Source organism: Tribolium castaneum, chromosome 4 (assembly GCF_031307605.1).
Source record: "Tribolium castaneum strain GA2 chromosome 4, icTriCast1.1, whole genome shotgun sequence".
Lineage (NCBI taxonomy): Eukaryota > Metazoa > Arthropoda > Insecta > Coleoptera > Tenebrionidae > Tribolium > Tribolium castaneum.
Window position 1 is genome coordinate 7,553,701 of NC_087397.1, and position 27,735 is coordinate 7,581,435.

Genomic DNA, 27,735 nt, shown 5'->3' on the forward strand with positions numbered 1-27,735 from the left:
ATCCAGCTAGCAGGTAGCGGTCTGCAACCGTTGAGAAAATTTGTAAATTTTTGGTAATAACGTAAACCAAGTGTCATAGCAAGATTCTTGTAAAAATAACCTAAGCTTATTGGTAATTTTTGTTTCTCAGCGGTTTCTGAGCGGAGAGGTTACATACCAAATAAATACTGTTTTCCCGACACGTTTATTAAACAAAATTTAGTAATGGTGGAATTGAAACTAGAGAAGTATCTTCATAAAAAAATTTAAAAAATTAAATTAAAAATTAAAAAAATATGCAGACGTGGTATTTATTATAAAAATAGTTATGTATAAAAAAGGTTTTCCATACAGAATCTGGAAATAAGTGAACATTTCTTTGTTTTTTCAAAAAACCATTGGCTAAACGACTGCTGGCAGTACTCTTACTAGTTTATACTAAAAAAACCGTCTTCTCGAAGGATTTCTTGTCCAGCGGCTGAAAATCAGATTTGAATAGTTTTGAGGTCTCAACTTATTTCTTTATTCTTTTTGCTATGTTAGGAAAAAAGTACTGTTACTTTTACGATTATTAAGACTATTTATTATTAAAAATTCTCTATTGGGGAGGTTTATTATGAAATAATATGTTTGTTGCTTCACTGTCTTTTAATTTCAAAAGAAATTATGTATAACACGTTTATACCTATAAAAAATGACATGTAATGATGAAATTGGAGTATTAAAAAACTTGAAAAAATGTGTACCCAGACGTAAATGAGTACATGCTGGGAAAAATCGTAAAAAAATTCTTTGGGTAACCGTTTTCAAAAGAATTTTTTTTAAGTTATTTTGAAGATAAATCATACGTCACTGATGTGTTCGTAAGTAGTATTAGCACAGTTAGTGAAACGCATAATAATTATTCGATGACAATGAACTTGATCAATGCAACAATGATCTTTGTGTACTATCGATTTTTTTGATAAAAACTGACATATTTTTTCCAATACAACTAATTTAAACTCATGAACGCCATAAATGGCACGGATTAAAGGATTTCTACCCTACCCCTACGAAATAAAAACATAAGTATGGCACAGATCGTCTCTATTTATCCTTGGAAAGTTGTGGTAAAATTTTGTCGGTCTATTTAAGAATCAGGCTTATACAAAATATTATATAAATAAAATAAACACGCAAATTATGGACACACTGTATCTAATTGTCCCAAAATTAATAAAAGTCAACTTAATTTGTCATATCATTTTATCATACTACGCTCCAAAGTATATTTTCTTTGCAATTTTTTAAATGGGACATGCCTCTTTATTTGGCTCCAAACAGAGCAATTAAAATATGAATTTCATTTCGATTTTGAAGAAATTTAATCGTGGTGAAAACCGTCTGATGGCTCTTGCCGACTCACAACCTTATGGAAAGTTATCATCGCAAGCGATGCCGCCCTCCTTGTCGTTATTAAATTACTTCCCATCGTAATTATCTGCTTTCTACTGCGAAACCTTTGTGTTTGTCATCTAGGCCAGCGTCCGAATTAATCTGCATAATCGTTGTCCTCTCCGGTTGGTTATGCGGCATCCAGTCCTCGACCGGTGAGGATTAGTCCGTCGTAATCTTCGTCCTGTCTCCTCGCAAACTATTGGTATCTTGATATCAAGTGTTGGGTACGGCAATGGTATCGATCAGCGGGTAGGCACTATGCCCACACGAGAGATGTCCCGAGGGTTGGCGTGACCTAACCCCGAGCCCGCCCTTGTACTTCGCTCACCGGCTAATTAAAGGTCATGTGACGCCACCACCGACTAAACTGCTCACATATTAGGAGCTCCTTTATGAACAAGTTTATTTCGACTGCTGGATTTATGACGAGCGACTTCCACTCACCTTATCGACATTTTTGCCACCGAAAGAGGCAATAAAACGATATTAAAGCGCCTACGCCTTGTTGATAATGAAGATAAAAGGGGTACGAGTTGCCGCAGGACAACCCACATCTTTGTTTCCAAGAAAACCCGGCTATAAATGCGCATTTTCTGTCACGGATCATATTGTACATCTATAACATGCATTTAATCAGCGGTTACATAAGTGCATGAATTACCTCTGGGTGTCCAGCCTGACCTTGGACCCCTATTTTATTTACTTGTACGTCGCGAAATTTGCAAAAGCCGTGGTCTGTGCATTAATGAGATAATTATGTGCTCGATTACGCTCCATATTAAGATGAGATATGATGCGATTGCTTATTGGCTTTTAATCGGCCTATCAGTCATTCCAAGCATGTTGCAATTAAAAAAATGAATATTCATCGAGCGTTTAACAAGAATTTCTGTTTGTCATTGATAAGACATTGTCATCCTTCAAATATTTAGCGTTTGTGCCACATTACAGTTAGAAAATTAACCAGGTTTTAATTAGAGACCTAAAGGTGTTAACTCAAGTGCCAACGCTTTTGACAAATAAGGTAGAACAAAAGTCAATATTGCGCCCTCGTTATCAACGAAAAAGGCAATTTAAACACGATCCTACGAATCGATGAACGCACTTTCTAGGTGTAACCAGTTTTCATAACTGTTTGACCTCTGACAAAAATATTAAACATATTCTAGTTTCTCGGTCTTGAACCGACTTTCCGATTGATTTCGTACCTTGCACGTTGAAAAATTCGATTGCTTACGTCCATCTGACATAATCAAATAATTAATGAGTAATTGTTAAGCACGTGTACAATAAACATCACAAATATTGTTGCAAGTTGACACGTGATGACAATTTTTATAACGTAAGGACAAGGTTAAATCTTATTCATGGCGTTACAATGCATGACAATAATAAAAATCGATCATATATCATACTGTTATGGCCAAGCTGCGAATATTTTATTACTGCGGTTTTCTAAATTAATATTGTTTTTGTTATCCAATGTCTTGTCACCTGAAGGAGAAAAAAACGCAAAACAAGAAGAAACTTAATTTATTAATTATTATACAACTGGTCATACAACATTTGTTGGACATTCATCCGGAACAACAATTTTTTGTCTTGGTCCAATTTTTTGACAAAGGGAAGCAAACTCCGAAAGAACAGTAAGTCGTCATCTTGGTCGTCCTCATTCCCTTCCGTTTGTTCCTCCTTGAACCATTTCCTCTTAACCCCTCTTTGGTCAATCTGCTCGTTTGTCGTATCGACATCACTGTCGGCATGTAGCGAGGTAACATTTTCAATAACAATGTTTGAGGCATCGTCAGTTAGGCGACTTGGCGAATAAGTGACTGAGTCTTTCTCAGTCTTGATGGTTTCATTGGCGACTTCGGTTATTTCAGGGCTAGCAGTTGGTAGTTCGGGATCTGGTGCTCGTCTTGTCCTTAGGATATCCTTAATGAAGTACATATCTTCATAATAGGCCCAAATGCACCTCGACGTCCCGTCTGAAGATCTGTACCTCTTGGTTTTCTTCAGTTCGACGCGAAATGTGTCTCTCAGGTTCTTCCATTTCTGTTTAGCTGAATAAACTGAAAGGCGTTTGAGAGATCGTTCGTTTCAAGCGAGAGTTTACCTTCGATGTCGAACATTTTCGCGATTTCGAGCCATCCGTCGTTTAAGGCATTCTTGCTGTAATAATGCCGGTTGGAATGGTCCCACAGAACTGGCCTTTTTTTAATTTCACTGATAAACAAGCGAATATTCATTGTTAAACGCGTGTATCACCGACCTTTGTTCGACGCCAACGGTCGCTCGTCTATTCGCGAGAAAGCAATGCGTGCGCATTGATTCGCTGCGAAGTGATTCTTCCATCACGTCGACTCGATGTCAACGATCGTTCGCTCGCAGACCGTTAAACCGAATAACAGACATAACTTTCGCAAATATTTTTTGGCGGAAGGTCGAGGAACCAGCGACTCTGTGTTAATTCGGGGCGATAGCCAAACAATAATCGATATAGTCTTGGTTGAGTTGTTGGCAAATGAAGGGAGCCCATATGTGAGACAATACTCGCAGGTTTCCCTTCAACCCCTGCTAAGTGAATCCCCCAATATCTGAGTTGATTACACGAAGCCAGACTGCTTTTGTTCCGTTCTATTCTTCGATTACATTTAGCCAGCGATTGTTTTATTTTATTTGGCGGAAATGGCTCTTCATCGACTGACACAACTAAAAATTCATCAGAAAATCAATTCGAATGTGACGCGCCCAAATTATTACGATTGATTGCGCTTTAGGGAAATTTGCTCCACTGCCAGAATGGTTTTTGGGACTGGAGGTTACGTCACGGGATACACCACCACGTGACCACCCTCATCCCGGTTTAGTTTTTCATTCAAATATCATTACAAAGGGATGAGAGGGCGATATTTTAATTGACTATTGTTAATATGCCCCCGATCAGATTATCCCAGGCCTTCCGGACCCGCCCCTCTCCCATTTTCGGAAACACATCTAGGCTAGTTTATTGAAAACGCAACTCCTGAGACACCCCACAATTGTCCAGAAAAATACACTCTTGTGGTGGTTTTTGATGATTTTCGCCGAATGACACAGAAATCGTCAAATTCTGGCGTGTCTTGGGAAAACTCGTGCTTTGGCCCTTTTCGCGTGGAATGTCATAGGTTAAATGAAAAAGTATAGCACACGTGCTAGGAGAAAGCACAGGTGCCGTGGTAACTGTATACTAATGTAGTTCAGTGTATTGGGCAAATATTAAGGTCGGCGGCATTAATTCGCCTCTGATTGTCGACGGTGGCAAGTCAGGAACATCACGGACGCAGTGCAGCGCCGCGACGGCCGCGCTGGCGTCTCCTTGCGCCACCACCCGCACACTCACACTTCCGTCACCTTTTCTTTCGTGATTATAACCACTGATTGTGTTATATGTTTAGCGCGCGGATGCCAGAGACGACCATTTGCATTTCAAACGGGATAACTTTCACGATTAATGCGAATTGGGACGGATCGATAACCGATTCGCACACTAGACTCAAATGGAGCACCACAAGGAGCTCCTCCAAAGCCTACGCTTTCAGAATGTACAGCAATCAGGCAAAGGTGGAATACAAAGCTTACCAAAGCCTTCAATTGCTCAAAAAAAGTAGAAATTTTTTTTTTTTAAATATAGTCATTGGTTCGTTTTTAGACGAATATTTTTTGACTTTATTTTTTTTTTTGGTTTACTCCAAATATATTGCCACTGATTCGTTTCTAAAAAGAAATTTTTTTTGGTGTTTGTACAATTTTTCAAAATTTAGCAGAAAACAAAGCTTAGCTTATTAAAAGACTTTTGATTGAAAAAAAAACCGACAATAACTTTTTAAGACTTTAGTAAATACTAAAAGTTTTCTCAAAACATTTTTTGTGAATCAATCGTAAACTTCCTCTGGCTTTTCAGAAAACAAAACTCATCTTTGATTTCAAAAAATAGTAAACCGGCAATCATTTTCAAAGGCTTAAATACATTTTTTGGTTTTCCCAAAATGTTTTGTAATTGGCTCGATTTTAGATGAATTATTTTTTGGCAAATCATCTGTTCAACTTTTCAGATTTTTGCAAAAGACAAAGATTGACAAAAAAGCCTTCGACTAGAAAAAAATAGTGCAATAACAATAATATCTAGAGTTTTACTAAATTTTTTTTATTTTCTCATTTTTGCAAACAAAAGTTCATTCATTTGACTTTCGATTGCAAAAAAACTGAACTCACAATAACTTCTGAGCTTTAGAATATTTTTTGGTTGTCTCGAAATATTTTTTCATTATTGGCTCGTATTTAAACGAATTATTTTTCGGAGAACCTTCGTCCAATTTCCCTGATTTATGCAGAAAACAAAGCTTGTTAAAAAAAGCCTTCTTGGGCTTTAATAATTCTTTGATTTTCTCAAAATATTTTGGCATTGGTTCGTTTCCAGACGAATTTTGTTTTGGCAAATCTTTTGTACATTTTTTCAAAATTTTGCAGAAAACAAAGCTTATCTTGTTAAAGAACTTTTGAGTGAGAAAAAATATAAACCAACAATAAGTTTTTAAGACTTTAGTAAATTAGTCGTAGTTTTCTGAAAACATTTTGACATTGTTTTAGACCAATTATTTTTTGGCGAATTAACCGTAAAATTTTCCTGGCTTTTGCAGAAAACAAATCTTATTCAAAAGTCCTTCGGATGTAAAAACATCACATTTTAAAGCTCCAATAATTTTTTTGGTTTTCTCAAAATATTTTCTTAGTGACTAGTTCTAGACGATTTACTTCTTGTCGTGACATCGCCAAATCTTTTCCATCTGAATATTTAATTAGTCGACAAAAGATCAAGATAAATAAATTTTAGAAACGTATGTACTGTCATGGAACAACAAAACTGAACTAAAGAACTGATTTTGCTCAGAAAGTCTAGTCTTTTCTCTGTACTCTTCAGTTGAAATATTTTTTTTATTTTTAAACGTCTACAATATTTTAGAAACAACGTGGTATTAGGTTTTACAAAGTCCTTATAAGATTTGTCTTATCTTTGTAGGTACCATTAAAACGGTCTATAAGATTCTAAGAAATTATAAAACGTTTCAGAAAGTACTGGATACTGCTAAGTACTATACTCGTACTCGTAGTCGTTGTTTCTAACAAAACATTAGAAAATTCTCAAAAATTTTCATGTCTGTAAACGTTTTTTAAAGACTGTTTTTAATGTTCTAATGCCTTGAAAAATATCTAAGGCAAGACTGCTTTTAATGTTCTAATGCCTTGAAAAATATCTAAGGCAAGTTGAAGTTGGTATTAACACAACTTGAAGATTTTTTCTGTTGCAAGAAACGGGAAAATGATATTTAGAACCCAGGGTCAGAACTTGTATCCAATCCTTGGTCCTTGGCTAAAAGAAGCACCACAATCCCGACTACCGTTAATCAAAACAAATTGGATATACTTCGTAATTTCATTCTTGGTTACATTGATTCATTAAACAGTTGTTGATTAAAGTTCGATTCTTGTATCGACCGCACGATCATGCCAAGATAAGGCCCATAAATAACTCAAAAATGAAGGGCGCTATAAACATCCTGTGGTCAATTGTGACCGGTATTAATGCACGTAGATTTTTCCCAACGCGTAATTATGAAGCCGTTATTTCGCGTCAACCCTGTTTGTTTTTCGATATAATGAAACTTTAATCTGGAGAAATACTCCCGCAGGGGACGAACCCCGAATTTCGCCGTCTCGATGATTGACATCGGATCGATTGATCGAATTTTTGCATGACAAATCGTCCTTTGTTTTGGAAGTTGACGTGTAGAAAAACGAAGGAAGGAAATATTTGTCCGGAGTTCTATGCGTCAGCTTCGCCAGCTGCCTGGCGGGTGACGAGCAGATGATTTAGGGTGGGCCACCCTGCTCTGCTTTTTCACATACTACCCCTACGCAGCCGCGGGATATCCGCACTTATCAGCGTGTTAACTTACTCCGTTTCTTGCCGATACCGAGATATGTTTGCGAAGGCATTTCAAAGATTTATTCGGCTCTCTAGACCTAGAAGCGGCTAATTACTTGCTGATCGGGGATTTTTACGCTAATTATTTCCAAGAGCTGACAAACCGTCAACGGAGAAGAATGCTACCTGCTATAAAGGGGCAATTATACTTTTATTTCTGCTGAAAAAATCGAACAGGTCCGACTCTAAACAAAAAATATTTCTCAACAACAAATAAATTTCAACACCTCGAGTGCATCCTTTCAAACTTGTAGGCGTCTTTGTTGAAACCCAAAGTTAAGTAACAGAAATCCGTTATATCTCACGCTACATCTGCAGAGCTCTTTTTTTCGGTAAATCCAAGACCGGTTAACTATCAACTGTGAAAAGTAGTAGTTAATAAGATCACATAAAGATAATATGTAGAATTTTACATTTTACAGATGTTTCTGTTTATATAACAACATATAAATAGTGTGGCTTCTGAATTGGAATCTAACTCGTCCGAGTAACTCGGTAATTACGATCAGTCCCTTTTCCCAAATTATTTAAATTAGATTCACATCATAATTACAGATACATATTAAAGCAAGTAACCATTTTGTAAAAATTAAGCAATTAGCATAACAATAAAATTATTCTGCTAACCGGATGCTTATGTAATAAAAGGTCAAAAATATAATGACAGAAATGCGAAATATTAAACAATTCGTTGACAAACAAATGAAAATAATAAAGGCCACAGGTAAACACAAAAGGATGTAATTATTCGGCCTCAAAGTCATTATCAATGAGGCACAGAGGTACTTCCCCTGAAGTTGCATTCGCATCCCGACCCTGACCTTCCACGTGCGTGACTATTTAAAAAATAGAACTCACGCATCTCACGCTAATTGACCGAAATTTGTATTTTATCAAATTCGAGAAAAACACGAAATCAATCAAGCGAACATTTTTGGCATTCCTCGGCGTTTCTTTGTTTGCAAACGATGAGGAAATTGTAATAACATATTATTTAATAATTGCATAACGCTCATTCATGAGTTGTTTGTTTTGTGAATGAAAGAATTAACAAAATTGTGTGCACCTGTTACAACTAAATTTTTGTTATCTGCATGCAACGTTGTCAATTAAACAACACTACAAGTCCAATCTTCAGGTCGATCTGTGTTATTATTTCATGCCTAGTAGATTTGGAATGACACAACACGCGTTGAGTCGCAATGCGGAAAACACTAATAGTGTCACCCAATTCATGTTTCAAGTCGTGCTTATTAATGTTCTACTTATCATTTAACTTATTATTTAGAATTAGTTGACGGTAATGAGATGGTTTTCTGCTTGTTGGCTCGGGTAATGGACGAATTAAGAAAGCTCGGAATTGTCACATATGGGACAAAAATTTGCAAGTCTCCTATTCAAGGTGATAAATTCACCCAGTCAACATAAATTAGCGTTGATGTTTGTTATTGTTTTAAATGTTGCTACTATGCAAATGAGGGAACACCCACGCGTTTTTGCTTCTTGGCTTTGTGCTTATTGCAAAAATTTTTGGACAGTGAGGAGGCGCCACAGATGCATATTTCATAAGAGAAAATCCAGATTGTATGCAAATTTGGAATCAAGACGTTTCGAATAAATCATCATCTTTCGAGTGACACAAATAATAAGCCAACCAACCCACATACATAAAATTTGTTACAGTTGCATTATGTATTCATCCACTTAAATGAAAAATCATTGTTTCTAGAAAGTGGCAAGATGTCCCAATTTTGGTTGGTTTGAGTGAAATAAAATTAGTAGTGAAATTGTTTATGGGAAGCCTGGGCATCCCAAACAGCTTTATTGGTTTGAAACCGTACGTCATAAAAAAGTAATACGATTTATAAGTGTCAAAATCCGAGATACACATGGTTTCCAGACGCATTTCCTTTGTAAAGATGAAGACCCTCAAGGCTCCCTCGCCGAGTGGTTAATACATCAGGGGTGAGCGAGCGTCCACAATACCCACACATACATCATCAATGCAGAGTTTATTGAATTTCAATGTTGCCAATATGAGACGTGATCGAAACCCTGCTTTCGACCTTCTGAATACACAAAACGCCAATTTTGCATTATTGTTTTAAAAATTCTGCCTCGGCGAGAGGAATTCTCATGGTTACACTCGGATAAAGGATGGATTTATGCTTGTATAATTCAGGTAATTTATACGGCGTTTATAGTGTAACTAGCTTGTGAACAGCAATGTAAAGAGCTATCTTATCGAACCAATTATTAATTTTTCAAGTGTGTAATGCAGACTTCGAGCTTAAACTTACCTTAATTTATGCATTCTGCATCAATAATAACTTTATAACAACTGCGAGGAAATTTATAAGCTCCATATTTTTAAAACACCGCGCCAGTTATACAGTCCATTTACTTTTAAACATATTAGAGTAATAATATTCGAATTAGCGAGATTTACAATCTGGTTCAACTAAGTGAAAATTACTTTTACTACAGCATAACAGCAAGGACGAACAATTTTATGAAGTGACTATTCAAAAAAATTGTAAAACTGCATTCCGCGCAAATCAAAATCGAACTCTAGATCACTTACAACCACTTTCTATTTTATTTAATAAAATAAAAACGCACACAAATTGAAATCTACACTAACACACTTTCAACCTGTTGCACTTCAATTTCATATGTTTCCAAATAAGGATAAAGTACAAAGCCAGTCTAGAACATTTACAAAATGCAATTTAAGCTTTTACCAATAACTGGACTTTATCTGAACGCAATTCTATGTAGTAAGTCCTGTTCTATTTAAAAGCCAGCTTAATTTTTTGGTCGATTGAGTCATAAAAATGCAAAATTGGAAAAAAATTGGTCATTTTCCAATTTTTTTGCTTAGGTGAATCCAAATTTAGTCTGGCGTGATTATTGCGCTTACTTGGCCCCCAGATATTTCTCTCACCAAAAAGTACTTTTTTACGAAAACTTTGGTCCTGTTTCTGGCTTCCATTACGTATTTTGGAAATTTTCGATGAACAAGACATGGGTAACTTCATTAATTGATTCTTTGAGAATGAGCGCTCGTCGAGTGGGAGCTGATTTGCATAGTTGTAAAATGTAAAACAGTAACAAACTCTTCAGCAATAATTTATGATGGGCAAACAAAATTTATGATCACCTTAACGGCCCAATTAAACCTGAGAGTGCATCGGCAATCTCTTAATTGACAAATTGCAGTTCTAGTGCCAACCAGGCTGTACAGTTAATAAGGTGCGTGATGACACGTTAAATGTGAAATAAAAACGCAAGCCTGAACAAACAAGAGAAGGATTTAAAAAATGAGTCGTGCGTTTCAAGTGATTCATTTTGGTGGGAGCGAAGCGCGTAAGAATTATATTTTAATCATTGAGGATCTAAAAATACCCAGCGTTTGAGTAAATCGTTTGAAAACGGAATGTAAAAATGCAAATTGTTGATGGCAAGGTCTGCTGTGTCATACGCGACCATGATCCCAAAACGCAGGATCGTTCCTGCAGCGTGAGGTCGCGCCGTTCCTGCTGGATTCCTGACTAATGTCAAAATATAAAAGAGAAACTCGACGTACATAATATTTAATTGGACTGGTAATCCAGTGACTCCCACGTGTCTATCGTGTATCTTCTCACATCTCTTACCGAATCACATACCACTGAAAAGTCTCGTTTCATTCAAGCATTTGGACGAAGACAGAGCATGTGCAACGTTTCGGGTAAGAAAATCGTTTACTCGAGTGGCGCCAGACACTATATGCATATGGTCGAAGCATACGTTGCTGACACTCTTTCCATATATGAAAGTTCTAATGAAAAACAAAACCCTAGAAAGCCGCATTCACTCGACTAATGGACTCACACTTTTTCACAAACGCTGGATTTAGCTACAGGGTTGCGCGAAAAAATCACAGCTTTTTGTCAAAAACTTAAAATCATCTATTACACAAAAGAAGTAAATTAACTGTTAAACCTAAATATTGTTGTAAAATTTGTTGCTTTTCTGTAAGAATTCATCTCAACCTTGAAAATGTATGGAACTACAAACTAGTAGGTACTAAAATAAGGCACCTCTGCATTATCAATATTTTAAAAAGTTAAATGGAACACCCAATTTCTTATTTTTACTCCTTAAGATTATTAAATTGTCTATATAAAAACGTAACTCATGTTTCAGTGTCCAAATTATTAATAACTAAAAAGATATAAAGATTTTTGACCTAATTTGGTACATTTTTGAGTTTTGTTAGGGAATCTTGGGAAATAATAGTTTTTGCTGAAAAACCTGCGAAATGTTTGAGTTTAAACACGATATAATTGCGAGAATCAATCTTTATCAAAAACAAATTTTAACCTAAGTGTAATAGAAAAATTGAAATTTTCTTAGAACACTGGAATTCCAGTGGTTTGGCCGACATTTACAAAATATCAGACAACAGTTTTTTGCTCTGTTTTAATCGCCTTAGGATTGGTCCGTTTTACAGTTGGGAGTGCAATATCCAATGACAAACGCTTCAATCGTCTTGCAATTTTTTGCGCACCAGATAAACAAGTAGGAGGTGATTTTTATAATTTTATTGGTCAATTACTCATTCGTGGAACAAATAAGATACTAGTAAACGGGTATTAGGGCTGATCTTTCCATAGATCGGAATTTCGTCTTAGATGCGAATAAAATGGTCGATTCTGTTTATAGTTTTTGAAATAATTGAATTTTTTTGACGAAAACACACTATTTTTAACTTATTACTCAAAAACTAAGAATTCTCGAAAAGTAGAACTTTCACGCAACTAATTAAATTTGCACTGTCGATTTGAAAATATTAATAATTACAATTATAATAAATCAAATAAACACATTTTCAAAATCAAAATTACGAGTAACAATTGGCAAACACTGCAATTTTGATACTTCTATGTAATTTTTTTATTGCAACATCAAGGCTGATACAAAAATTTTGTAAGATTAATTAAATTGTTAATTAAAAAATAATTTAATATAGAATTAGAGTATATATATTTTCAAAAACTGACAAAGGAACATTAACGCTGAGAGAAACTAAAAAATATTGAAACTGATATTCTGAAAGACTGAAAAACTGAGAAAGAGAAAAAACTATAAAACTCGAAAAGAGAAACATTAGATTCTGAATAAATAACTAAGAAAGTGTAAAGCTAAAAAAACTGGAATACAAAAAAACTAGAAAACAGTAAGATTAAAATTCAGTAGATCTAAGTGACTGAAAAGCTATGAGACTACAAATTAAGAACATTAATAAGATAAGAGATTAAAACCACGAAAAACTAAGAAACTGAGGAAATAAATTATATGAAATACTATGGGGAAATTAAAAACTAAAAAGCTAAAATACAGGAAACCTGAGAAACAAACAATCTTTTGATGTAAAATTAATTAAAATAAAAAAATCTGGTGAATCTATTGTTTTTAAACTAAATACTCGTACTAATGAAAAAATTGGAAAAATAGTTTATTTTAAATTAGAAAAATTAAATTAGGAAATTTAAAACCAGTCAGTTTAGAAATTTAGGAAAAATAAAAAGGGGGGGCAAATATTTTCATTTTTAACAAACCAATGTTTTCGAGTTTTAAGAAAAGTCGTTAAAATAGCGTGTCAGAAAAGTTTCCTAAAATCCGGTCTCTATTAATCAGATGCTAAATATTGATTGTGCTCTTTGAGGCTAAATCAATAAAACATTTTTTTATCACCACCCCTAATCGTCCTGCAATTGGTTATCGCCCAGTTAACCCACTTGAATCAGGGATGACGTAATGGTAATGCACGTGTCTCTTGTACAGATGGATCCATATGCCATCCAGGGTATACTATATACACAACGGAAAATGCAGGATATTTAATCATCATTGCGACTTTCCGGCAACTATGAGGGGTGGATAATCATTAGAAGTATTTATTTCCTTTATATGAGTTGATTGTGGGGCAAAAACTGTGAATAAAAATCAAATCTTTGCTAAAATTGTTAATGATTTAATTAATTGAATGGTCAAAGGGGTGTTTCCCCGAGTCCGCGTCCACAATAATAATAGTTTCATCATGCGCCCGTGAGTGGTGAGTTCAATTTCGATATAGATATGTATGTAGTCCAGTGGAGTGAGTAGATGGTAAATCGGCCATGAAGAGCTTGGTGACATTTAATCAATAGCAGCAGCTTTGTGGACACTCGACTGTTCGGTTGCTTGCGCTGTGAATGTGGCTACTCCTACTGTCAACTGTCCACGGCCTAATTATTCGCTGAAAACTATGTAAATTATCCGTCCACTCGCGCTGCAATTCCGTGCGAGAGTCGATATTTGCAGCCACCACGGGCGAAAATTTCATCAACAATTAGTCGCCGGATCAATTTTTGATTGGCGATATAATTATCGCTATCAGAAATAATACAGTTGTTTGACCAAGTTACGGTGAAAACGGCTCTAGCCGGCAGCTGCGCACGAGAACCAACAATACAAGCTTTATTCAATAAGTCCCTAACTTGCTTTTGTCTTATGGTGGTGCGCGGTGGGGAACGTGCTACCCTAAAGAGTTACGATACCGGGGTTAAACTTAATGGAAGGAGTGCATTACCGAAATAACTTTGGTTACACTAACTCAACAGTTCCTTTTACAGATAGGGGAAATGACTACAAATTATAGACGAGATGCCGCCTTTGTTCGCAAATAACACGCGTTTTTAATCACCAATTAAGCAACTGCCACTATTCCAGAACAAAAATTTTGATGAAACATACGCTAACACTAGCGAGGGTTTAACCATTTTACGACAAATTTTTCACAGAATTGTAGCCAAACTGTTTTAAATTATTTAAATCCGGCTACATCACTCATTGTTTGGAAAAAAAGCATTAAGCTAAGAACAACTGCCGACTAAAAATTACGACAAAATTTAGAAAAAAACTATATATTAAAAATTAAAGTAGGATTTCATATAACTAATTAAAATATTTTGGAAAAATCAATAATTATAATAAATATTTCTAAAATCAACATTAACAATTGGCAAACACTGCAATTTTGACCTTTCTACCTAAATTATTTTTTTATTCCCAAATCAAGGCTGATAATTTTTTATAAGACACAAAAATTGTTTAAAAATAAAAAATACTTTAATATAGAATTAGAGTATTATACAGGGTGTATCAGAAATACGTGTCTTAATTTTAACAGGTAACAGAGCTCAACAAAAAAAACATCTTTTCTATTTGTAATTTTTCAATAAAAAATTTGCAAATCTACTTAAAATTTGGAAAAACGTGTAGCCGCCTATGGATACAAAAATAAAAGAGTCGAACTATTTTCGAATAAAAAAGCCGAATTATTTTTTAGCCGAACTAAAAAACAGTAAGATTAAAATTCTGTAGATCTATGAGTGACTGAAAGAGTGATAATTAAAAAACTATGAAACTGCAAAGTAATTACTTAGTAAGGTAAGAGAGTAAAACTACGAAAAACTGAAAAAATGAGGAAATGAATAAAAAGAAATATTATGGGGAAATAAAGAAACGAAAAAGCTAAAATACAAGAAGCCTAAGAAACAAAAAATATTTAGATGTAAAATAAAATAACTATGAAATTGAAAAATGTGATGATTTTAAACCAAATACCAAAAAAAAGTTTCAAAAAAAAAATTATGAATTTACTTCCAAAGAGAAATATTAGCTGCAATTAAAAAATGAAGAAAAAACACTGAATGTTGTCGAAATAACATTATAAGACGTTCAGGCGTTCATTTTGTGGTTTCTTGTATTTACATCCAAATGAGAATTGTTGAGTTACTGTGATTATTTATTTCCAAACTTTTGTACGCCTAATTTCTCAAATTTTTTAAAATGATTAAATAATTGAAATAAAACTGTCGACTAAAAGTTTTACGATAAAAATGAGAAAACAACTATACTAAAAATTTAAAATTTGCGTTCTGTCTCATATTTTTCAAAATTTCCTACAACACTCCATTTTTTCTTTCCTTTAGAGTATAAGAAAGAATAAAACCAATTTTTTAATACATGTGATGTGTTTTGTTACACCAAAGCTTTTAGATTTTTTGGAAGCTCCTCAAAATTTAAAAACGATTTAATCGCTTGAATGGTGTTGGAGCGAAGCTATTCGAAAGATTTTGGTGGGATTTGGGTGAAATGTGTCGTGTGGGTTTTTGTGTGTATTAATTTGTGCAGGCACCTCCGGTAATTGTAACAAGACGCTCGTGTCCTGAGTGACAAGTGGTTCACATTGAAGCCAAATGTTGACAGAATGATTGATTAAGTTTACTAAATATATTATTAGTAGTGTTAGGACGTTAAGTGCGGCACCAATTTAAGCGGGCAACTGCCTGCTGTTCAACAAGGAAAGCAACAGCTGCGTAAAGTTGGAGCTTTCTATGAAGAAGCCTATTGAATGTTCTGGAGTAATTAAAAGCTTATAACTGGGTGTAGTCACCGACTACAACATACTAAACTTATATAATGAATTATTCCTATAGGTTTTAAGTAATCGGGCACTTGGCGAGTAATTAAGGCCCGGTCTGCGATGTTTGCTTTGCGGAGGGCCCGAAGGACATACAAGATTAATGAAAAGTTGAGAGGACGAAAATGATTGCGACCTTTTGAATTTTTATCGAGGATTTGGTCGGAATTCTCGATTTTATGGAAATGAAAAACACTTTCAATTTTCAATCTTGAATCTGTTTACCCTCTTAACTCTCATGCGTGGAAGATAAATAAGAATGTTTTTGTGGGCCTTAGAGGAATCGATCGGCCGTGGCAAAATAGGCCGATCATTAGGGACATCCTACCCTTGACCCGGAGCGGAAGCGCCCTCGCATTCCTCGACACCTTGGACCACCAAAGCGTTGAGATGTCTGACTGATACAACACCAGACTTGATAAATATATAATATATTCCAGTCAATCGCCTCGCTTATAATTTTCTCGCTCGCTTATTATTCTGACACGCTTCTGCTTCGTAAAATTGTATTTCAAAACAACTAACCTAATTATCATTGAAACACTATAGCCATTTTCTTATTAAGAAAATCTAAGGATCGAGTTACGAGACAATGTCACCTTGCACCGACCATAAAACGCTGTGAACTTTCTAACAGTAATTTATAATTAATTTTTATTGTGAACTTGGAACCAAGTCAGGCAACGAATGCCGTGCCACGGGTACAGAGGTCGAACACTGCACAGATTGCAAAAATACAATACTTAAACATAAATACATACAATTAAAATCAGACAAAAAATACACTTCATTATACCAATTCGCAGCCAAACGAGCTTTGTTTCGCTTAATCTCATCAAAAAAAATCCAACGGTTTCCCATTTATGCAATAAGCTGACAACTATTCGCATTATACCTTACCCATTCAGAGGTTGACAATTAATAATCTGCTGACATTTGACTCTTTAAGCAACAATTACAACCTACTCAAGGCGATTTCTTTCAGTGTGTCCCCTGATTCGTTTTCTAAACGCTGTTTCAGGCCAGTAAGGACACTCATGGTCATTTAAAAGTTGACGCTTTTACTCATGTTTACTACAAAACACAAATTTTGTACCTTCATGAGAAAAATTACAATTTTTGTTGGAGAAATTTTATGGACTGTACGAGTAATTTCCTCGGTATCGATTAAAAAAATAGCTATCTTACTGTTTGACCTAGAATTTCCATTAGGAAATGAAGCTCAGTCGAGGTCTTATTTATATTTGATGCAGAATTAAAAATGCTATTAAATCAATAAGGCAATTATTAAAATTATAAAAATTTGTATTCGACATGCAATGTCGTGTAGCTTTCTAAATATATGTATTTTGGACAAAAGCAGAGGGTGAAAGTTACATGGTAATCAAGTTTATCATAATTAATTTCGGCTATATTTAGACGCAAGTTTAATAAAGTAAGGGCTTGGACAAGTGCCGTTTTGAAGAATAAATCATTACTGAAATACAAACGACAGCAGTGAAATGGCTGTGTGTTTGTTGAAGGTGAATTATCGTGTACAGAGTCGATCTTATCGGCGTTAAATGTTGAAACAGTCGTTTTGTAGCAAACGAACGTTTGAAAATAATCAACTAATGCGCACCTGCTTAAAATATGAATGGTCATTCCGGTTAAGGTCCCCCGACTATCAAAATCGATCGATAAATTTTCATCTTTGATTATTTATAGCTACTTGAAATAATTATGGTATCACGAAATTGTTAAACTAATAGTTAAATCAGATTTTAATTGCATGATCAAGCGAAATATTTTACACCGACCTGTCAGCATTCCAACACCATTTAAGACAGGTTGGAACAGTTGGAACAGCAACTAAAATCCATATCATTAATTTATAAAATAAAACAGTTCTAGATCTTGTTAGCTACCTAATTAGATAATTTGTTAGTATTAATTGCCGAGAAGTTGGATTTATGGAAATCACACTAAGAGATTCTTTTTGTCGAATGGCTAATTGGCGCTTTATTTCGGAAAGAAATGCCAATATTCTCACGAATTAAAATAAAAATCTAATTTCGGAATTGAAGACAGATAACACAGGAACGTTGCCACAAATATGCTTACTGGAGTCTAGTTTTAAAAAATTCAAAAGGACGGAATTGGAGTGTCCTAAGCTAGAGCGTCTGTTTTTGTTTTATCGCATCTCAGCAATTCACCGCAGGCTTTTCGCGTGATTACGGTTATTGCGAGTAATTTGACAGTTTTAATTGCTCGAAAAAATTAGGAACGTAGCCTCATTATTACTGTTTGCCAATATTACATCAATGTCTAGTGAAAGCAAGCAGAAAGTATTAGAAATCAATTCCTGGTCATGTCTTGGCGTTCTAGCGCTTCATTACCTACACAATACCGGTGTTATAACACAATTACATCAGAGTTTAAACCAGATCATTCGGTTTTTCGTATCTCCGGTATTTTAATATCACTATACATAGCCGAATATAAATAGCTGTACCAATTTTAAGCGGCGTGATTGGCAAGAGGCTGTATTGACTTAAATTTGATGCTTTCCTAGTTGAAGCATATATGAATTAATAATAGAATACCTAATTTTATCTGCGCTTCGCGCGGATCCAAATTAATGTGTAAACGTCAGTTTTAAATTCTGTTACACAATTTGTAAACAGTAGGATGTTCCCGACACTTAACATTTTTAAAACTGTCCACTGCCAAACTAATTATTACCTACAAACAATCGATTATAAACCTGACAAATTTTATCGGATCTGTTGATGTTCTGGTAACTTGGTTACGATAAGGTGCTTGTTAATAATTTACTGTTACCGTGATAGGTAGTCGTTTGCTCACCCAGATCCGTATCAATTATTACTTGCTCAGTTGCAAAAGAATCTATCATATTATCTTCATAAAGTCAAGGATACACCAAACTAAATTCCTAACTGAACCACTTTCTTAATCGATTTAACAATTCTGGTAACTTAATATTGAGAAGTTATGACAGGAAACATTAACTCGTATCAACTCGTATATGAGCAAACACGGTATCATTAGCTCCTGTCACAATTCAGAGCAAAAAAACTGGACAATAATTAATTTCTCCTTTGGAAACGCAGTTATAATAAATCACTGCTTCGGTGCCTCGCTCTCATTTGAATAATAAACAAAGTATCAAGTCTTATCACGGGCCCTTCTCGATCTTATCTAACGCCGCCCCTGCCTTTGAATATTATTTAACTCTTCCCACAAGTCACGCTCTCGAGCGAAGCTCTCGAAATAATTAATAGGAAAATCATGCCTTGATCACCGAAATCGTGATGAACTGCTCTTTGGAAATTCTTTGAAATCGCGGATTTGATTGACGAAAAGGCCGTTTCACGTGATATAGATTAAATTGAAGCAAAATTGTTATTTGTGTGGCGGTAGCGGCCAAAAGCTCTCATGCTATGCAAATGTAATAAGCGTAAAAGCCGTCGCTTAATCTGGCAATCAGGACATGCTCTGAATAAATCATTTAGGCTAACCGAACACCAACAATAGAAAGAAGATACCTGGAGGACGATTTCGCAGTCCTTGCAGACATTTCTCGCGCAAGAAATGTCACATGAGACCAGGCCTCTCAGAAAAAAGTAAGGACGAAAAGCAGAATGTGACCTTAACAAATAAAAAAATACTGAATGTTTTTCAATTTTAAAGTCAAGGCTCGTTATTATTGTGTAAACCATTCCAAACAATGAAAAAATGAATGTGCATCAAACCAAATTTTTAGAGATAACATTCAATACATTCAATTTGACCGCTGTGTTTTTGCAACAACAACGTATTTTTTCGACCTCTGTGTTGAGATAAATATGTTATCCTTGAATAATGTCAACTTTTAATTAACAGTTTACTACCTCATTAATGTGATAGGCACAAATTGTATTTTTTAGATTTTACGTCTGGGGATTTCTTGAAACTAATTTGGAATAATTACAAGACTTTATTTAAATTTATACTATAATTTGTTATACTTGGAGAGGTTGCTACTTTGTTCACCTTTTGGAAGGTATTTTTAACTTTTACTTGAAATAATTGCAATGTGAACCACACTCTGAAAACGGTCAATATCTGTGTTACGAGCAGAAAAATAAAACATAAAATCTAACATAAATAAAAAGTAGAAAACCCAGTGGCGTATTTGGGTCCATTGCCGCCCTGGGCTGACAATGATAACATTTCTTTAAAAAATTTTTGGTTAATTCAGAAAATGAGGAAAAATTCACAAACTTAGAAAAAAAAATTTATTGACAGGACATTTTTTGTCGTATCTACTTTAAAAATTTGTACTTGACCCATTTGTAATACCAGTTGCCCTTCAAAATTTTAAATGGTACACTCCTCTTGTGACACCTTAAATGGACTGTTAAACTGCAAAAACTGCTCAGAAAATAAATAACATGAAAATAAATAAATAAATGGAATCTGATAGAAACAAATCAGTAAATTTCTATCTGCTTATAACTGCATTCTTTTTATCAGTTGTTTTCCTCTAAAATTCAGTAATGTCCTTAACTACTTAACAGATTATTTGAATTAAACATCAAATCCAATTCTAGCACACAAGTTTTCTAAAAATGCAAAATAGTTCTGAAAATTAAATTTAAAAAAGTGAAATAGTTTTTTATAATATCACCAAAAATGCACCAGATTTGTAACTATCTTCTTAATTTCCTAAATATTATTTAAAAATCAGTCTATATTTATTTAAAAAAGTATTGTTTTTCCAAAAACGTACTCATTTTTACGATTTTTTCCGTACCTAATATTACGTTGCCGCTGACTTTTTTCAAAGACATTTTAGTATTGTTCACAATTCAGGCTTTTTGTAGCATCAGTTTTCTATAATATGAATTGAAACTATTAAAAAGTTTTTAAAACTCATTAATCAATAACATTTAAGATCCTACGAAGTAAAAAAATACGTCGATAACTAATCCACTAATATAAAAAATGCAACCTGTCTATTGACTATTTTTTTTATCACAATAAAAATATTTTTGCCGCCTTGGGCTATAGCCCATTTAGCCCATATGAAAATATGGCACTGAGAAGACCTGTAGTTCACTTATCTGCCCTAAATTAGTCCGTTTGGGTCCTAATTTTTTATTTCTTAAATATTTTCGTTTGTAAAGCTCAATGTGGCTAACTCAAATAGAACTTTGTACTTGCAGACTTTTACCTTTTCCTGTGTCTCCTAATCACCTCCGCTTGCCAAAAAACCTTCGAATTGTCGTACTTTCGCATAATTTATTGTCTTTATATGTCAGACGTGACGTCCAAGAAACAAAGAAGTAATTACGCGTTATTAGCAAAGTCGTAACAGCACTACTGGCAAATTTTATAGTAATTTTATCGTCGATTTACTACCAGGATCAACAATGTCTTGATTGCCAATAGCGTAATTAAGGTTTAGCATTTTTGCGTCAGTTCTGAAATTGCGAGACCACCACAGGTCTTCCTGCTTAAACAGTTAGAAATGGCAGTAACTCGAATCAGGTCTAAGAGAAGTATTTGAACTTGTATTGAAAGCTACGTAGGAACCTGCTGCGAAGCAACGACAAAACTCGAGCTTGGCACATAAATCAGTAACGACCAGCTTCTTAGCAGCTTAATTTTTCAATCGGGAAGTTGTTGCACCTCCCGAGGCGACCAGCAGTGAGTTAAAATCCAGTCATAGCGATCTGGTGTATTTTTTCGTTGCGTTCCTGCTGAATCCTTAACCTTTGACCGATCCGACTTATTTTAATCAAAGCGCGGAGGTTAAGTAATCCAATTTAATGGCTGCATTATCGTCGAGGAATATTATTTTTAGTTGACACGGAAGGAGGAAACGCTTTTTTCCGAGCGAATCACGAAGAATATTGACTTTGCTAATTAATTAATTCGGAACATGGCGCTAATTACGAAGCCTGGCTATAAACAATGTACCGAGTGTACAGGACATGAGCAGCCGCCCTTTCTAACGCCGTTTTATACCACACGCCCGTGTTAACTGGACGGTAAATTAACTCGTTTCACACAATATCCGGACAAGAAGAATTTTCAAAATTCCTCTCCGTCCACTTGGAGAATCGATCGTAAATTAGTAACCAATAAAATAAGTAATTCAGCTGGTGCTAATAGATGTTGGACAAGATAAAAGATTGAGTTACAAGGTGTATTGGAAATGCTATCTCATATTCTTTTGTACGTTGCATATAAAAGCAGCCAAAATCGAGATAGATTTATGGGAATTAATCGTCTATAAAATTTCTTAATCTTGTCCTTTGCGAAGAAACAAGTTTTTAGTGAGTGGTCATTCGGTGACAAAGTCGACATTCAACAACTGTTTCTAACACGCCTGGGACGAAAATTGATGATCAAAACCGATTTTTCAACAAGTCTCAGTCGAAATTAATTAATAATTCATTATGTTTGTTTTTTGTTTGTTTGAAAGCGCCAAACCGGTGACAATTATGAAAACGAAACCTGATTCAAAAGATGAAGACAAATTTTTATCCCCTAGCTCTGCAAGTGACAGCCAACAAGTCCCACCTTATTTCATCACTAGAGACCGGATTTTTATGAAGTTAAAACCTCAGTTAGGTGTAAAGAAAGGTTGCACAAAAACAGAAATTAGTAATTAAAACCAGGTAGATACATTTTTTATTAATTTCTATTACAGGAACAAACACACAACACGAACTACGTTTCGTCAAAAACTTAAAATCAACTATTACACAAAAAATAAATAAAGAAGTTGACTAACTGTTAAACCTAAATATTGTTTTAAATTTGCTGTTGTAAAATTAATAAGAATTCATCTCAACTTAGAAAATGAACTCACTGAATGGAAATACATACTAGTACTAAAATTAGGCACTTCTGCCTTATCAATATTTTAAAAAAATAAATGGGAACATCCAGTTTCTTGTTTGCTTCTTAAAGATTATTAAATTGTCTATATAAAAACATAACTTATGTTTCAAATGCTCACTTTAATGACTAAAAAGATATAAAAATGTTTGAGTTTAAACATAAACTAATTGCGAGAATCAATCTTTATCAAAAACAAACCGATCAACAACTTATCCCCGATTTTTAACCGCAAGTGTAAAATAAAACTTAAAATTTTCTTAGAAAACAATGGAATTCCAGATGGTTTGACCGATATTTTTTTATTGGTCAATTACTCATTCCTGGGACAAATGAGAACCGGTTTAGGGCCGGTTTTTTATAGAATGGGATTTCGCCTAAGATTCTGTCGCTTCTGCTTAGTTTGAAACATTAGATTCTGAATGAAAAACTAAGAGACTTAAAAGCTAAAAAACTTAAAATCTGAAATACAAAAAACTAATAAACAGCAAGATTAAAATTCTGTAGATCTAAGTGACTGAAAGAATTATAATTAAGAACCTATGAAACTGCAATATTAAGTTATTTAGTAAAACCATTAAAAATTGAAAAATCGAGAAACAAAATATGAAATAAAAACTATGGAGAAATTAAAAAACTTAAACGCTGAAATTCTAGAAAAATCTTTTGTTTCTAATTATGTCAGGCTTCCAGTATTATCTGGTGTATTTGTAATATAAATACACGTACTAATAAAAAAATTGAGAAACGTATCTTATTTTGAATTAGGAGGCTTAAACACAACTGTGGGATGTTTAAAACTCATTTAGGATACAACAAATCAATTTAGGAATTTGGGAGAAATAAAAAAAGGGTGTTTAATATTCTCATTTTAACAAGACAAATTTATTTCGATTTTTAATAAGAAAAGCCCTTAAAAATTGCCTGGAAAGTTTCCTAAGTCCGGTCTCTATCCATCACAATTCCCTGGCCAAGCCCAATTTTTCAAAATTTGTTTACTATTTATACTTCATCCCAATTATAAAAAACACGATCCGGTGACAAAAAGCGCTTTATTAAAGCCCGTCTGGCCGTCCCTGTCTCCATTCCCAAGTCTGAAAGTAATATTTTAATGACAGCGCATCCCAAGCAATCACAGAGTAAAGAACTCAAACGCGGGCCTGATGAAACGCGAAGGCGTGAACTGGAGCGTTTTACAGAATGCGTTCCGTTGGCGGTGTCTTCACGTCGTTTGCGTCTCCTCGTGGGAGGTTTTCCTCGGTTGGAAACGGAGCGAGTGTGATGTGGTGAAGGAAATCGTGCAGGGAATCGGAGTAAATTTGCATGGGCGCGCGGCCAATGTGTCGCAATGCGCGATCAGGCAAAGGTATTAATAAATGCTTCGAATACGTGCATTTCGCCACCTTGCACTGGTATCTGTCTACCTTTCATAAACCTCGACTGTGGATTGGAATTCTAATTGGGTAATAACGATAAATAACGCCGTAATTGTACACCCTTGGGCGGAACTCCCACAGGACACGATCTGGGATTTTTGAGGACGGAGAAAGGATCGTGGAGAGAGCGAGCGCCAAATTCAGGATTTTTCATTCAAATAAAAATTTTTAAAAGCGGTTAATTTTAAATTTAGGTGCAAACACAAGATGTTCGTTTCGTTGGTCGAGTTTGTTTATGTTTTTTTATTTGGGTATTAGATACTTTTAAAAGTATAAAAACTGTAGGTGTTTCCGTTTCCGCTCTCGAACAGACAGTGGTTCGCAAGTTTTCATAATAAGTATTTTTAGTAAAATGCGTTAAAAAATTGGCATTCAACTATTGTATTGTAGCCTCTATTGTTGCATTTGCGAAGGAACTAATAATAATAATATTAATAATATAATAATCACAGAGAATTGTACACTATAAGTTTAGCTATGAAACCAAAGAAAAATGACAGAATTTTTTGTTAGTCCAGAGACAAAATTTTGTGTCACTTACTTTATGTATTACAATAATTTGAGAAAAAAATTGAGTTTTTGCGAACAGTATGAATCGAAGTGAATTTTTCTTTATAGGAACCTATTAGTATCAGTCAAATTGTTTGCAACTTAGAATTAGAACCACATTTTTAAAGTTTTAAACACGAGCAGAAAGAAGAAATATGAATTGATGACAGAGGAGACCCAAAAAAGACATTTTTATCTTTGAAAAATCGTTATAAAATTCTGTAATTTAAAAGACACTAATTCCAACAACTATTTTTGTAAAAAAAAGTAAAAGGTGGAACCTTTTGAAACTTTTGAAACCACAAAACCAAAGAATAAGTGACTTCTGACTTCACTTTTTGTTTCCACATGACGGACGGGACAAAAAATCCTTGTATGTGAAAATAGTTCTAAAAAATTTATGCAGACGGGTTAGAACTGTACATGCAGTGGAAATTTTTGGTTTTGTTTAACAACGTAAGAAATAAGAACATTTCATGTTTGCGATAACGGACGGGACAGCAAAAATTATAAAGATAAAAAAGTAATATTATTAATCAATTTACTTACCGATTTCCATTTTCTAAACTACCAGTTTAGTAAATAAAGAAAAAAAACAAAAATATAAAGCAAAAAAAACTAAAAAAAAGAAGACAAAATAAAAAAAAGTTTCGAAGACATTACGTTCAAATTATTTTCTTTCTTAAAATTTATATATTCTACTACTAACAAATTCCGATTATGAGCTTGACATTTATAATCGCCAAAAATAAGTCAATTTTTCAAAAAAAAATAGCTGTTTTAGTCACAAGCTCACAAAACTTTTGTAAAAGTATGAAATTAAAAGAGAACAATTTTTGAAAAAATCAACAAAGACGTACGAAAACTTAATGTAAAGTAGTGTAAATAAATAACAGCAAGTCTGTTCAATGTTTTATTGTGTAAAATGGCCAGAAATTATAATTTTTTTACCATTTCGTAGCAGGTATAATAATAGCACTGTAGCAATAGATTTTTTTGTGTTAGAATATGGTGCTATTCTTTTCAGTTTTTAATTATTAAATTAGGGTTCTCAGATCTCTGGGTGAAATGGTTTGAAAAGGTGGCAACCTAAACTAAGTGGATTTTTTCCTGAATTGCTTTCGTACAATCATCAATCCCAGAGTTATCGGCGCCATTTGATCAAAATTTTGAAATGATCGACATGGCCTGGAATTCAAAATTGACTCAAATTGCGGTTTTCACATTCTTAGAGGTCCTAGCTCTTGTCGCTTCAGACAAGTTTGAAAATAAAACTTCACCACAAGAATTCATTGTTAGTGCTTTTTGTAAAAACATTGTGTATCTACTTGGCAAAAAATTCAACAAATCTATTCTTTTTTTTGTAAAGTGAAATAAGGTCATAAGCATAATGACTACGTATTTTCGAAAAAAAAAATAGATTAAAATCAATTAGACGCAAAAAATAGACTTATTTGAAAAAAATAGCAGACTGAGTTAGGTAGATTTTTTTAGTATTAATTAGGAGATTGTTTCGAGAAATTATCCTTAATGACATTCCTTGAGGTTGAAATTGAAAACTTTTATCCCAAGATTCGGAAAACTACTCTTGAGTCCTGGTTAGATCCGGCCGAGTACATAATTCAGTCATAAGGAAGCACCGCTAGTGAAAGTAGAAATTTATTTCAATGTCAAATATTTATTATTTTGCTCTTGAGCATATCCGACGCCGCACTGTTGTAATGATTAATGATCATATCCAAGTCATGAATCAGCAGCAAGCGAGTAAACAAATAAATATAAACAATATCTTCAAAAGTAACTCAATCTTCGCCCTTTCTTCACCCCCTTATCTTGTTAATAGTTGAAAATCGCGTCAGATAAAAGAGCATACGAGCAAATTAGAGTGGGAGCGAGTGAGCGAGCGAGCGAGAAGCTCTCCTCTTCCTTCCTCTTCTTAACTTGACGCGGTGTATAAACATCTCGTTTGCAAATGCATACATAAAGACTGCATATAACTTACAGTGGCACTGATCCTTGTCTGTTTGCGACGTTGCCACCTCTCATCCCATCCCCTGTCTCGCTCCCACCCGCCGCAAACTCTCGCCTCTCTACTCGACCGTGATACTATTCTTATTTTTATCCCCTTCCACTTGTTTATCCGTCTTTGTCCGGCGCTTCCTTCGCAGTTTAACCTGTGATCAAAGTACGTATGAACCGCATTAGTTCCCCTCGAATTGCTCGCATCCCCTCCCATCGGTTAGGTTCGCTTTAACCGGTGCGCCCTTACATATTGCATCACTGTTGCATCACATCCCCACCGCTAGTTCTTCATTTGCGACCGAATCAATACGCTTTTCGGACGAATTCGGCCTCAGCCGACAGATAATATCGCAGGATCAGGGCAATCGCGAGTGTGACGAGTGTCACCCTTATGTTAACCCCACGCCGCCGCAAATCAAACCAATCAACACTACTTGACATGCTTCGAATCGACTTATTTCACGAAGCGAATATTACGAGCCCAAAACTATTTTAAGCTTCGGGACTGTCTAAAGGGAAACTTGAGAATAAACAATAAGGGGGATAATTGTAAAAAAATCAAGTTTTTTAGGTTAATTGGGGAAAAAAAAAAGGAGTTGGAGGAGCTGGGATTTGAACCCAGGACTTTCAGCATGCGAAGCAGACACTCTACCACTGAGTTACACCCCCGATACTACATTTTCTCTTCATACTGTATTTAATCCTGTATAATTATTAAAATTATTTTTAACAATAATTTAAACAATTTAGTTTAAAACAGTGAAGGATATTTGCAATTTCTTAAAATTTTCTCTATGGTACAAATTATTGATTATTACGATGTTTATTATAGGTGACGTCTCCTCACTTGTGTAGAAAAGGTTGCATATTTATTA

At 34.6% G+C, this 27,735-nt stretch overlaps 2 protein-coding genes and 1 non-coding gene across 3 annotated transcripts in view; all 3 read right to left on the bottom strand.

Moving 5' to 3' along the window:
- mRpL33 (mitochondrial ribosomal protein L33) overlaps window positions 1-27,735 on the bottom strand; it is a 143,029-nt gene that overhangs the window by 54,903 nt on the left and 60,391 nt on the right. The window lies entirely within an intron of this gene.
- On the bottom strand, window positions 2,938-4,127 carry LOC103315139 (hypothetical protein). Its single transcript, XM_008203054.3, has 2 exons — window positions 3,536-4,127; window positions 2,938-3,491 (listed from the first exon to the last, which is right to left on the bottom strand). Exons 1-2 carry the CDS (start codon window positions 3,666-3,668, stop codon window positions 2,956-2,958), a joined length of 669 nt encoding a protein of 222 aa, XP_008201276.1. The 5' UTR covers window positions 3,669-4,127; the 3' UTR covers window positions 2,938-2,955.
- On the bottom strand, window positions 27,458-27,529 carry TRNAA-CGC (transfer RNA alanine (anticodon CGC)). The gene has a single exon. It is a non-coding gene; the product is annotated as a tRNA-Ala (tRNA).

Coding starts and splice junctions, on each gene's coding strand:
- LOC103315139 (XM_008203054.3), bottom strand. CDS start 3,668: ATGAATATTCGCTTGTTTATCAGTGAAATTAAAAAAAGGCCAGTTCTG. Junction 3,492..3,535: donor GAAAATGTTCGACATCGAAG/GTAAACTCTCGC, acceptor AACGCCTTTCAG/TTTATTCAGCTAAACAGAAA.